Source organism: Cetorhinus maximus, chromosome 10 (assembly GCF_964194155.1).
Source record: "Cetorhinus maximus chromosome 10, sCetMax3.hap1.1, whole genome shotgun sequence".
NCBI lineage: Eukaryota > Metazoa > Chordata > Chondrichthyes > Lamniformes > Cetorhinidae > Cetorhinus > Cetorhinus maximus.
The window spans coordinates 130,268,973-130,283,755 of NC_135888.1; the positions used below are offsets into that span (position 1 = coordinate 130,268,973).

The 14,783-nt window shown below is 44.2% G+C and overlaps 1 protein-coding gene across 3 annotated transcripts in view; it reads left to right on the forward strand.

Annotated features, from left to right (window-relative positions):
• Window positions 1–14,783, forward strand: part of flt4 (fms related receptor tyrosine kinase 4) — a 240,299-nt gene that overhangs the window by 110,183 nt on the left and 115,333 nt on the right. For all 3 annotated transcript variants that reach the window (XM_078551154.1, XM_078551152.1, XM_078551153.1), the window contains one exon: window positions 8,615–8,880. In XM_078551154.1, the coding sequence (XP_078407280.1) occupies window positions 8,615–8,880 (266 nt within the window). The remainder of the gene's footprint in view (window positions 1–8,614; window positions 8,881–14,783) is intronic.

Genomic DNA, 14,783 nt, shown 5'->3' on the forward strand with positions numbered 1-14,783 from the left:
GGATCTTCCAACACCATCTGATGGTCAGACATCAGGTCAGCTTTGATGGGGGAATGTGGTTCCCAATACACTCAAGAATCTCAACACCATCCAGGACAAAGCAGCCCGTTTGATTGACACCCCATCCACCACCTTCAATATTCACTCCCTCCACCACTGACGCACAGTAGCAGCAGTGTCTACCATCCACAAGATGCACTGCAGCAACTCACCAAGGCTCCTTCAACAGCACCTTCCAAACCCATGACCTTTACCGCCTAGAAGGACAAGGGCAGCAGATGCATAGGAACACCACTACCTGCAAGTTCCCCTCCAATCCACTCACCATCCTGACTTAGAACTCTATCGCCCTTCCTTCACTGTCACTGGGTCAAAATCCTGGAACTCCCTCCCTAACAGCACTGTGGGTGTACCTACACCACATGGACTGCAGCGGTTCATGAAGACGGCTCACCACCGCCTTCTCAAAGGTCATTAGGGATGGGCAATAAAAGTGCTGGCCAGGCCAGCAAAGCCCACATCCTGCGAAAGAATGAAAAAAATCAACAAGCTGGGAAAGATGCAGGGGAATTCCACCAGCTGACAAACACGGCCAGACTGGGACGATCTTAATGGCACGTACTGTTGAAATAACTTTTGGCGGTCTCTCTGGCCAGAATCCCCACAGATAAGCAGTTCTAAAAGCAGCAAATCTTGAATACTTACCTTGGCCAGTCAGTGCCTCCCACGTCAGGTTTGTTGCGGGGGAGCTGACGGCACTAGACTGATGTCATTCGGCTAGTTCTACGTTGCGGCATTGTTAATACCATCGAGCCAATACGTTCAAAGGTTAACTAGGCCCCGGCCTGGCAGAAGCCTCCTCGGGGCCTGATTTTGGGGCAGTAAAAATTTAAACGGCCATGAATATGTGGCAGGTTGGAGATGGGAGGTTGAATTTTTGAATTTTATCCCCTTCCCACAGACCATTCCCAATGGGCAGTGGCGTATTTAAATCAGATCCATCGTGCCTCAACACCAGATAGACAGCAGATGGAATATTGTGCCCAGTTGTGCAGCAGGTTGGATGCCAATGGAGAGAATGCAGAAGAACGTTACAATACTGAAGCTAGGAATGAGAGACTTTAGTTATGTGGAAAGAATAGAGAAATTGCAATAAAAAAAGTGAAGATGTTGAAAACTCTGAGCAGATCGGGCAGCATCTGTGGCGGGAGAAATAAAATTACTTTTTCAGGAACTGGAGGAAGTTAGACATTTAATAGTTTGTAAACAACTACGGAGGCAGCAGAGTCCTCCCTCGTGTCCCGGCCAGTATTTCTCTCTCAATCAACATCATTAAAGAGAAACAGGCGATCTGGTTAGTAATAATATCACTGTTTGTGGGAGCTTGCTGTGCACAAATTGCCACATTTCCCTACATTACAGCAGTGAATACACTTCTAAAGTACTCCATTGGCTGTGAAGCGCTTCGGGACGTCCTTAGGATATAACAAGCGCCTTAGGAACGCAGGTTTTTGGAGTCAGGGAGTAGAGTCAGAAGTAGAGAAACAGAGGCTGTTTTTACAAAAATAGAGAGTTGAGATGTGGAGTAGAGGTGTTCAGAAATATACATGGAAGCTATTTCCACTGGTTGGTGAGTCAGTAACTAGAGGGCATAAATTTATGATCAAAGGCAAACTAACTTAGGGAGGGATTAGCGGAAATGTTTTACACAAGAGGGATCTTCCTACATGATAACAGTGACTACATTTCAAAAGTACTTCATTGACTGGAAAGTACTTTGGGAAGTTCAGGGGCCATGAAAGGCGCTGTATAAATACAAGTTCTTTTTCTCTTTATGTATAAAGTCTTACCAGTAATAGTTATGGAGGCTGACTCAATAGTAGCTTTTAAAAGGGAAATTAATACAGTTAATGAGACGGCAGGGGAAGGGATTCTCTTTCAAAGGGACGGCAGAGGCTGAATTGTGCCCTGTTGTATTGGAAGACTCCCTGATCCTATGAGGATTGTTGAATCGGAGTGTCATATTTCTTTGGCCGTAGCTGATTGAGTGGCTCCCCCTCCCCACACACACCAGCCCGGTACTAGGGTTGCCAACCCTCCAGGATTGCCCTGGAGTCTCCAGGGAGGGAAGATTAATCTTCTTGAAGTTGCTGTGAGCCACTGGGAGAAACGTCATAGGTCATGTTTAAGTAAATTGTGTCTTGAAAACACCTTCTTTCAAAACGTTTGTTTACTCATTGTAAAAGTATTGGAGCTGAGGGCAGGCTGGTGGTGGGGAAAGACTGTTTGACCTAATCAGACAATCAAGAGTCCAATTGGCTGGGAATGTAGGGCAACATGAGCATGGATACATTGGGTGACCAAAGACAGGAGCCCAGGGGAGGGGCAGTTGGAGGCAAGAGGTCATAGGAACAGGAGGAGGCCATTCAGCCCCTTGAGTCTGTTCCACCATTCACGTCAATCATGGCTGACCTGAATCCTAATTCCATTTATCCAACTTGGCTTTATATTCCTTCTATACTCTGGCTGAACAAAAATCTTTCAATATCAGCTTGGAAATTTTAAATTGAACTCTGGCCTCAATAGCGTTCTGGTGGATAGAGTTCCAGATTTCCACCACTTCTTGTGTGGAAATGCACTTCCTCAAATCAACCTCGAGCAGCCAAGTTCTAATTTAAGGCTGTTTTCCACTTGTTCTGGACCTTCATCACCCCGCTAGTTCCTCCTTTCATCATTTTAAATTCTTAGTGTTTTCTAGAGTTTCGAAGAATGAGAGGCGACCTCATCGAAACTTACAAAATTCTCACAGGCCATGACAGGGTAGATGTGGATAGGATGTTTTCTCCTGGCTGGTGATTCTAGAACCAGGGGTCACAGTCTCAGAATAAGGGGCAGGCCATTTAAGACTGAGATGAGGAGGAATTTCTTCATTCAGAGGGTGGTGCATCTTTGGAATTCTCTACTCCAGAGGGCTGTGGAGGCTCAGTCATTGATCGTGTTCGAGACAGAGAAAGATAGATTTCTGGATACTAATGACATCAAGGGATATGTGGGTAGTGCAGGAAAGTGGTGTTAAGGTAGATGATCAGCCATGATCTAACTGAACGGGGGAGCAGGCTTGATGGGCCAAATGGCCTAATCCTGCCCCTATGTTCCTATGTTCCTAAACATTCCAATTAGATCACCCTAATAAACTTCTAAATTCAAGAGAATACAAACCTAGTCCTTGCAACTTGTTATGTGTTAAACCTCCAGGAATGTATCTAACTGGAGTTGGCATCCTTTTTTGGAAGGTACAACAGATGAGAGAAGTTTTGAGTCAGAATAACGGATGAACATGTTTATAATTTTCATAATTTTCACTCTCTTATTCTGCTTGGTTTCCCTCCAATTTAGGGGAGGCAATGGCATAGTGGTATTGTCACTAGACTAGTAACCTAGAGACCCAGGATAATGCTCTGGGGACCTGGATTTGATTCCTGCCATGGTAGATGGTAGAATTTGGTTTCAGTAAAAATCCAGAATTAAAAGTCTAAAGGTGACCGTGAAATGATTTTTGTAAAACCCACCTGGTTCACTAATGTCCTTTAGGGAAGGGAAATCTGCCGTCCTTTCCTAGTCTGACCTACATGTGACTCCAAGCCAGCTTTGGAACTGAGCGCATGCTGGGGAGTTGGGTCAGTGGGGGAGTGTGAGAGGATGAAGCAGATAAAGCAGCTGGTGGTCCCCCAGAGGGGGACTGGGAGGTAGTACGAGAGGAGCGGCAGCCTTGGTAAGATTTAAAAGGAGCGAGAGCTGAGAGTCAGAGCGGAGATTTTGAAAGAGCGTAAATTTAAAAAGAGCGGGAGCTGGACTTGGGGCAGAAAGCAATGCAAGGACAGGGCAAGAGTTCCGGGGAGACTCGGGGCTGTAAGTGGCGTGAGGATATCACAATTCAAAAAGTGACGCAATGCAGGGGAGGCAGCTGATTGGTAAGCAGGGTCAGGTGAGAAATTCTACTTTTTCCAATTAACCTGCTGCAGTCCATTACCTTAAACAAAATAAGGTGAGGACTTTGGACTATAGTGGGAGTGTTTGGAGTGGAATCAGGCCCCTAGCATAATTAGTATTTTTTAAAGGGAGGAACTAACGAGCTTAATCTAAAGGGAAGTCATGGCAGCAGAGCTCGCACCCATGAAATGCTCCTCCTGTGCTATGTGAGAAGTCATGGACACTTCCAGTGTCCCTGGCACCCACGTGTGCAGGAAGTGTGTCTGAGCTGGAGCTGCAGGTGGATTCACTGTGGAGATTGTGGACAGCATGTTCAGTGAGGTGGTCACACCGCAGGTAAAGACTTGAACAGGCAGAAAGGGGGCGGGTGACCACCAGGCAAAGTAGAGGAAGGCAGGTAGTACAGGAATCCCCTGTGGCCGTCCCCTCTCTAACAGATGTACCATTTTGGATACTGTTGGAGGAGATGACTTCTCAAGGGAAAACAGCAGGAGCCAAGACCATGGCACCATGGGTGGCTGTGCTGCACGAGAGGGGAGGAAGAAGAGTGGTAAGGCTATTGTGATAGGTAATTCAATAGTAAGGAGAACAGACAGGCATTTCTGCGGCTGCAAAAGAGACTCCAGGATGGTATGTTGCCTCCATGGTGCCAGGGTCAAGGATGTCTCAGAGAGGCTGCAGAGCACTCTGAAGAGGGAGGGTGAACAGCCAGTGGCCATGGTACATATTGGTATCAATGACATAGGTAAAAAAAGGGACAAGTTCCTACAAGCTGAATATAGGGAGATAGGGCGTAAATTAAAAAGTAGGACCTCAAAGGTAGTAATCTCAGGATTACTACCAGTGCCACGTGCTAGCGAGAGTAGAAATAACAGGATATATCAGATGAATACGAGGCTGAAGAAATGGTGTAGGCGGGAGGGATTCAGATTCCTGAGACATTGGGATCAGTTCTGGGGAAGGCGGGACCAGTACAGACAGGACGGGTTGCATCTAGGCAAGACCGGGACCAATGTCCTCGGGGGCGGGGGATGGGGGGTGGGGGTTGTTTGCCAGTGCGGTTGGGGAGGGTTTAAACTAGAATGGCAGGGGGATGGGAATCTGAGCAGGGAGACAGAGAATGGGGTAACAAAAGTCAGAAAAGTAAGAAGCAAAAGTGGAAGGCAGAAAAAATAAGGGTGAGAAACAAATGGGATCATAGTGCAAAATAAAGCTAAGATGACTAACAAGGTTAAAAATACAAGTCTAAAGGCATTGTATCTTAATGCACGGGGTATGCACAATAAGGTAGATGAATTAACAGAGCTAATAGATATATACGGTTATGATATAATTGCAATTATGTAGGCATGGCTGCAGGGTGACCAAGGATGGGAACTGAACATCCAAGGGTATTCAATATTTAGGAAGGACAGACAAATAGGGAAAGGAGTTGGGGTAACATTGTTAGTAAAGGAGGAAATCAATGCAATAGTGAGGAAAGATATTGGCTCGGAAAATCATGATGTGGAATCTGTTTGGGTGGAGATAAGAAAGAACAGGGGGCAGAAAATGTTGGTGGGGGTAATGGAGATGTAAGGGAAGATATTAAGCAGGAAATTAGAGATGCATGCAATAAGGGTACAACTGTAATCATGGATGACTTTAATCCACATATAGATTGGGCAAACCAAACTAGCAATAACACTGTGGAGGAGGGTTTCCTGGAGTGTGTACATGATGGTTTTTTAGACCAATATGTTGAGGAACCAAATAGAGAGCAGGCTATCCTCAACTGGGTATTGTGCAACGAGAAAGGATTAATTAACAATCTTGTGCAGGGTCCTTTGGGGAAGAGCGACCATAAAATGATAGAATTGTTCATTAGGATGGAGAGTGAAGAAGTTGAATCCGAAACTAGGGTCCTGAATCTAAATAAAGGGAACTACGAGGTTATGAGGCGTGAGTTGGCAATGATGGATTGGGGAACCTTACTAAAAGGGTTGACAGTGGATAGGCAATGGCTAATATTTAAGGAACGTATGCATGAATTACAACAATTATTCATTCCTGTCTGGTGCAAAAATAAAACAGGAAATGTGGCTCAACCATGGCTTACAGAAAAAATTAAGGGATAGTATTAGATCCAAAGAGGAGTCATATAAAATTGCCAGACAAAGCAGCAAGCCTGAGGATTGGGAGCAGTTTAGAATTCAGCAAAAGCAGAGAGAAAGATTGATCAAGAAGGGGAAAATGGAGTATGAGAGTAAACTTGTAAGGAACATAAAAACTGACTGTAAAAGCTTCTATAAAAAGAGAAAAAGATTAGCAAAGACAAATGTAGAAACAGTCAGAAACGGGGGAAATTATAATGGGGAACAAGGAAATGGCAGAAGAATTGAACACATATTTTAGTTCCGTCTTCACAAAAGAGGACATAAATAATTTCCCAGAAACGTTGGGGAACCAAGGGTCTAGTGAGAGGGAGGAATTGAAGAAAATCAGAATTAGTTAAAAAAAATGGTGCTAGAGAAATTATGGGGTTAAAGGCTCAAAAATCCCTAGGGCCTGATAATCTACACCCCAAAGTACTAAAGGAAGTGGCCCTGGAAATGTTGGATACATTGGTGGTCATCTTCCAAAATTCTATAGACTCTGGAGCAGTTCCTACAGATTGGAGGGTGGCAAATGTAACTTCACTTTAAAAAAGGAGGGAGAGACAAAACAGAATTACAGACTAGTTAGCTTAATGTCAGTAGTGGGGAAAATGCGAGAGTCTATTATAAAAGACGTGGTAACAGAACACTTGGAAAGCATTAACGGGATTAGATAAAGTCAGTATGGGTTTATGAAAGGGAAATCATGCTTAACTAATCTACTGGAGTTTTTTGAGGATGTAACTAATAGAATAGATAAGGGAGAACCAGTGGATGTGGTGTATTTGGATTTCAAGAAGGCTTTTGATAAGGTCCCACATAAGAGGCTAGTGGGCAAAATTAAAGCACATGGGATTGGGGTAATATACTGGCATGGATTGAGAATTGATTGACAGACCGGAAACAGAGAGTGGGGATAAATGGGTCTTTTTCCGGGTGGCAGGCAGTGACTAGTGGTGTAGCGCAGCGATCAGTGCTTGGGCCCCAGCTATTCACGATATATATAAATGACTTGGATGAGGGAACCAAATGCAATATTTCCAAGTTTGCTGACAACACAAAACTGGACGGAGTTATGAGTTGTGAGGAGGATGCAAGGAGGCTACAGGGCGATTTAAACAAGTTGTGTCTGTGGGCAAACACATGGCAGATGCAGTATAACATGGATAAACATGAAGTTATACACTTCGGTGTGAAAAACAGAAAGGCAGAGTATTATTTAAATGGTGATATATTGGGAAATGTGGATGTACAAAGGGATCTGGGTGTCCTTGTACACCAGTCAATGAAAGTAACTAGGCAGGTACAACAAGCAATTAGGAAGGCAAGTAGTATGTTTGCCTTCATTGCCAGAGGAATTGAGTTCAGAAGTAGGGAGGTCTTACTGCAGTAATACAGGGCCTTGGTGAGACCACACTTGAAGTATTGCATGCAGTTTTGGTCTCCCTGCCTAAGAAAGGATATACTTGCCATAGAGGGAGTGCAGTGAAGGTTCACTAGGCTGATACCAGGGATGGCAGGACTGTCGTATGAGGAGAGATTGGTTCAACTGGGCCTGTATTCACTAGAGTTTAGAAGAATGAGAGGGGATCTGATTGAAATGTATAAAATTCTAACAGGGCTAGACAGACTGGATGCAGGGAGGATGTTTCCCCTGGTTGGGGAGTCTAGAACCAGGGGCCACAGTCTCAGGATACGGGGCAGGCCATTTAGGACTGAGATGAGGAAAGATTTCTTCACTCAGAGGGTGGTCAACCTATGGAATTTTCTACCACAGAAGGTTATGGAGGCCAGGTCACTGAGTATATTCAAGAAAGAAATTGATACATTTTTGGATATTAGGGGCCTCAAGGGGTATGGAGAGAAAGCGGGAATATGGCGTTGAGAAGGAGGATCAGCCATGATCATACTGAATAACAGAGCAGGCTTGCAAGGCCGAATGGCCTACCCCTGCTCCTAGCTTCTATGTTTCTAGACCCACAGCAATATGGTTGACTGTTAAAATGCCCTCTGAACAAGGGCAATTAGGGATGAGCGATAAATGCCGGCCTTGCCAGCAACGCCCACATCCCATGAATGAATATAAAAAATATTTAGAAAGCTATGAGAATGCAGAAAGGAAATAATTTACATTTCTTTAGCACTGATGCCACAAAGCACTTCACAGCCAATGAAATACTCCTTGAGTTGTCGTCACCATAGTAACGTAGGGAAATGAGGCAGCCAATTTACATACAGCAAGATTCCACAATCAACAATGTGGTGATGGCAGATAATCTGTTTTTAAGGATGCTGGTTTCAGGATAAAAATTGACCCAGGATACCAGGGAGAAATTGCCTGCTCCTGTTCGATACCTTGGCCATGGGCAGCCAAGGCCTCGATCTAACGTCTCACCTGAAAGACAGATATCAGGTGCAAATAAAAATGAGTTGGGTCGGAAGATGAAGGTGAATTAAACAAGGTGCCTTTTCTCTATTCTGTGTTTCAGAGGGCAGAGGCCTCTGGGGTGGACCTGGCCTGGGAAATTTGCAGTTGAAGACAACACAAAATCGTCATCGTACTGCTCGGAGGAGCCTGGGGGAAGGATAGTGAGTGTAAGGGAGTGCGATGGATCGGACAGAGATTATTACTGCAAAACATTCACGTTAATAGGAGCCAGAGCTAATGACACAGGCTATTACCGTTGCTTTTATCACTTCGTTGAATCGATTGTTGATGGAGTTACAGCAACCAGTGTATACGTCTTTGTAAAAGGTAAGGTGATGAATAATTATTAATGCAAGGTTTTTATTTTATTTGTTCATGGATGTTTGCATTGTTCTCAAGCCCAGCATTTATTGCCCATCCCTAATTGCCCTTGAGAAGGTGGCGGTGAGCTGCCTTCTTGAACCACTGCAGTCCATGTGGTGTAGGTACACCCACAGTGCTGTTGAGGAGAGAGTTCAAGAAATTTGACCCAGCGACAGTGAAGGAATGGCGATATAATTCCAAGTCAGAATGGTGTGTGGCTTGGAGAGGAACTTGCAGCTGGTGATGTTCCCATGTGCCTGCTGCCCTTGCCCTTTTAAGTGGTAGGGGTCACAGACTTGGAAGGTGCTGTCGAAGGAGACTTGGTGAGCTGCTGTAGTGCATCTTGTAGATGGTACACACCGCTGCCACTGCATGTCGGTGGTGGAGGGAGTGAATGTTGAAGGTGGTGGATAGGGCGCTGATGAAATAAACTGCTCTCTCCTGGATGGTGTTGAGCTTTGTGAGTGTTGTTGGAGCTGTACTGATTCAGGCCAGTGGAGAGTATTCCACTCTTGACTTGTGCCTTGTGGAAAGGCTTTGGGGAGTCAGGAGGTGAGTTACTTGATGTAGAGTTCCCAGTCTCTGACATGCTCTTGTACCAACAATATTCATATGGCTAGTCCAATTAAGTTTCTGCTCAATGATAAACCCCAGGATGTTGATGGTGGGGAATTCAGTAATGGTAAAGCTGCTGAATGTGGATGAGGTGATGATCAATTATTATTGCGTAGTGTAATCATACCTAATTACCATTGTATGATGACGTATGATTATTATTGTAAGGTGGCAATTATTACTATGCTGTTACACGCCTCCTGATGTTAAGAAGCAAAGGAATAGAAATTAGACCTTATTGTGCCCATATTATTGTGCCCATAAGGCTAACTAAGGCCAATTTTGGGAACCAACATCCTGTGCCCAAAGGATACCTGAAAGTGACCCAACCCAATTTTTGTGTCTAGCCATTTTTCAATCATTCCTGGCAACTGAATAAAACAGGTCTTGGGTGCGTAAGATATGTAAACGAGGCCTGATTTAGGCTTATGGATAGAAATCAGAGTGTTGATTGGCATCGCTGTCAGCCAATGTGTTGGAGGTAGGGGCATGACTTGGAGCAAACAGGAACTATTTAAAATGAGTCTCTACAATCTGCTAGAAAAAGGACTCATGAGAGAAATGACAGCATCATCTTCCAATATAAGCTGGGTGATCTCTCCAGCAAAAAGCAGTGTGTGGAGGATAGTTACATGATATAAGATTATGGCCGGATTTTAGCTACCAAGGCAGGAAATCACCCACTCAGCATGCCACCCCGGTTTCAAGGGCCCCGTTAGACCCAATTTTCACTCCGGGGAAGCAGGGGTAGGATAGAGTCAGGCCTGCTGAATCCCCAGAAACAAATCCTAGGTGGCACATGGGTGGGTGAGTGTCAAGGCGGGTTGGTTAGAAGGCCTGTCTTGGTTCTCTGGGACTTTGACCCAGATGTTTGAGAAGCTGTTAGACCCTCTAGCCCTCACCCCTCACTCCCCTTCCCTTCCCCATGTCCCCTGCATGCCAACCTATTCCCCCACTCCCCATACCTCCATGCCACCTCCATAGTAACTCACCGAGTGTCCACCCTGGGCAGACCTGAGGAGCCATGTGGAGATGAGAAGCAATAAGCCTCCAACAACCTAATGCAGTCTCACTCCTACACACTTGATAGTGAAATAAAAGCTCCCATTCAAAAAACCCATTCAAAACTTTTCCATCCACTCAAGTATTCCATCTCTCATAAAACAAACAAACTTCTATTCAGACCCCATATCAAAGGCAGCTAATTTATTAACAGCCTCTTTAAACTGTCAATCAAACTGTGAACTCAGAGACTCCTGCTGAGATAATTGTCACTCAGCCAAGCATTCATGAAGACTTAATACCAAACCTTGGGAAATGTCAACAAAGGCTTCTATCAAAACTGCATGAACAGATGGTAATTATTTTTCTAACCTACACCAGACAGCCTGTCAATCAAAACAATCCATAAGAGGATTTTTTTAACTCTCACTGATAGCTTCAGCTTGTTTTTTTTCATGTTTAATGAGCGGAGGTTTTAAAAACTTCAGATCAGGACACTTAAACAGACCTTATCCTCCCTTCAGGAGCATTTACATCTACTCCATCAGTTCATGGGTTAAGGCCATTGGACCAGCCAAAATGGGGTCAGTTTGTACTTGGCACTAATTGCAAACGGCTCTGTTGGGTTCAGATTTCCCTCTTGTGTGATCCCTGCCCACTGCCCCCGCTGACAAAAATTAAGCCTGTCAGAACTTCCGCATCTGGGTCCTGCCCGCCATTTCTAAAGATCTGCAGTCTTCCCATCTCCAAGAAAATCCAGCCCTACGTGCAGAGAATCAATGCTAGTCAATGGCAGCAGTGCAGTTTCCAAGCATAATTGAAGGGGGAAATTACCCAATCATCATCCTCCTGGCCGGCGCTTGCGATGTCACTACCGCAGCCAGAAGAGATTGTTTTGGGATGACGAGAATCTGAGCTGTTCCACTTGGAATTCTTTAGTGAACACTGCGGCTACCAATAAAAAAATTGCTGTTTCCCTTTTTAAAACTGTTAAAAATAGTTCCTCCAGCACAGGAGGATCAGGACTGCTTTCCCCTTTCTCCCCCTGTTGCCAACTCTACTCCATACGTGGAACTTGCCTTAAGTCTGCTGAGACGCTCAAGCTGCCTGTACAAACAAAACTAACATCAACTTACCAAGCTTGTGACGATATAACGAGGCCCAAGTTCTGATGTCAGGTAATTAAGTAGAATATACAGCACAGGAGCATCTCACTCAGACCAACCGATGGATGGTATAAATGCATTTAAGGGGAAGTTAGGTAAACACACATGATGGAGAAAGATTCTGCCTGATAGGGGGAATAAAGAGGGGTGGGAGGAGGCTCATGTAGAGCAAAATCATTGGCATAAACCAGTTGGGCCAAATGGCCTTCTTCTGTGCTGCAAATTCAATGTAATTCTCTGTAATATGTTCCCTCCTACCCCTGGCGGGCTTTCACAGGGAGTCTAAGATTGTCACCCAACCACTTGAATAATGAATTTCCTTCATCTTAAAGTGTGCCCTGTAACAAGCTTTGTGGGAATGTCAGCTCTGGGCCCTTCCTGTGCATAGGGTATGATGTGAAATTCCGAGGCTTCCAAATATCCTGAATTCATCATCCATAGGCATTAACATTGCTGGACTTGGCTTTTTATGAGGATGGGGTGCTCTCTTGCTAGGGGTTTGGCCCAGCATCAATCTTGAAACAAACACCAGCTTGGGGTGTCAGTTGACCAGTAGCCGGAAGCCTTTTGTGGGTCACATCCTGGCTTATTATCCTGGAGTTATAGAAACTTGCACTTATAGTACAGAACAAGGCTCTTCAGCCCATTGTGTGTGTGCTGTCTCTTTGATAGAACCGCCCTGTTTAGTCCCACATCCCTGTTTTTTGACCATAGCCTGTAAGTTCCTCGTCCCCAAGGTCCTATCCAATCCCTTCGTAAAATTATAGATAGACTCAGCTTCCACCACTTTTCCAGCTGGAGTATTCCAGATCCTGACAACTCTGAGTGGAAAAAAATCTCATCTTCACTCTGGATCTTTCTGCAATGATTTTGAACATTTGACCTCTGCTTATTGGCCAGCTCACCAGAGGGAATAGTTTTTCTCTGTTTATTTTATCAAAAGTTCTTATCACCTTGAAGACCTCTATTCAACCACCTCTTAACCCTTTCTGTTCCGAAGAGAACTGTCTAACTTTTTCCAACTGTAAAGTAAAGGGTTAACATCAGAAGCACCTGATACTGATACAACGACTGATATAATTATGATGCAATGTCACATGACTAAGAGACTGCGATCCAGTGGAAGGCAGAAGTACAACTCTGTGTAGAGTACTGAGATGTTCATAGATCTGTAAATAAACAAAAATGTTTTTTTTACGAATAACAGTCTGTGGTAGCTTTCTTAGGGTAACAGGCAAACCCTAAAGAAACCCCATCTAGACCGTGAACCCAAGATGAAATATGATGGCAGCTGGTGGTTTCTGTGGACTGTTCATGTGTACCAACCAAAACATGGTGGCAATGGACAGAGCATAAAGGCCCAGAGAAACTCCAACTGCAGACTGGAAAAACCTACAAGTCCCTGGAAGAAGGACAAGAAGCAAAAAAGATTGAAGACTCACCTGAGAATGGAGCATCGTGGGTGCCGCAGATGCAAACTGACACACACACACCTGGATTCCAGACAGCAGTGAGTAAGATCACAATCTACAAGCCAAACTACTGAAGCAGCGCTGCATCCAGAGCCTAGGGTAAGCATGGAGTCTACATTGCCACTCCCAGAACCCTTCCAAAGCGTTGAAGACTGAAAACAGGCTCAACACTGGTATAATTGGAGGAAGAGATTCTGCAGATACAGAACAGCTTCAGATTTGCATAGGAAAGACCAGAAGGATCAGGTCAGTACTTCACTCTACACAGTAGGGACCATAGTAAATGATGTTAATTCAAGGCAGGGCATCGATGAGGCTTCGAGTTCGTATAAGAAAATCCTCCAAGTATTAAATCTGTATTTCAGTTTTCAAAAAAATTTGATCATCGCGCAAGCAAAATTTAATGAGGAGGCAAAAACCAGGTGAGTCCATGGACTCATTTATAAATGACTTGTATGGACTTACAGAGAATTGTGACTATGGGATCCTTAGAAATGAATTAATACATGATTGTATAGTAGTTGGGGTCTTAGATTAAACTCTTTCATATCTTTTGCAAACGAAAGAAGATTTAACTCTCACAGAGTCAATGTAAATAGCACGACAGACTGGACTCAGAGGGCAAAACAGAATGGTTATTTGTATCGAAAGTTATGTCCCTCGGGAAAAAAATAAGTAAAGCGATTCAATATGTCAGACGGAAACGAGAAAGCGCAGTGAAGCAAAAGCCTGTAAAATGTGAAAAAAAGCGCAGCAACTGCCATCTTGAGATACTCTCGGTGTGGCAGAAAACCCTACACAAGTGGGAAGAATGCCCAGCAGAGGGGGGCAGAGTGCCACAACTGTGGGAAGTTAAGACATTTTAAAATAGTCTGCAGATCCAAAGTTCCTGTAGCTCATAGGCAGAAAGAGAAAACAACGAAACCAAGTAAAATCCAAGAAGTGGAAGAGCCATAGAAAAAACAATAACCTCCTTAGGAGATATTAACGAAACAGAAAATAATTCTTGGAGCATTATATTGGAAGTTGATGGCCATCTGACAGAAATCGTGCTTGGTACTGGAGCAGGTGTTTCAGTGTTATCTGATGGAGTAAAGTGGCTTAAAATATCACGTTACAGCAATCCCCCATCCAGTTGTAAGGTCCAGGAGAGACTACACTAAAAATAACTGGCCAACACTTGATAAGATTAAGATATAAGAATAAAGAAATTACTGAACCCCTGTACATTATACAGAACCAGGTGTTATTATAGAGCTGAAAAGCATGCCTGCGGTTGAGGTTGATTTATAAGCTTGACAAAAATGCTGATGAGCAATCCAGTATTGTATTCAGAAAAGAATTTCCGTCCCTATTTTCAGGATTAGGAAAGCCGAAGACAGCATATCACATAACCCTAAGGGCAGATGCTAATCCTATATGTCTGTTCACAGCAAGGAAGGTCCCTTACCCACTCTTGGACAAAGTCAAGAGCAATATTGAACATCTTACAACAAGGGGTCATCTCTCCAGTAACCATATTGACTAAGTGGTGTTCTGGAATGGTCACAGTACCAAAGCCTAATGGTTCAGTTAGAACCTCTATGGACTTGACTCAATTAACAAGCCAGAA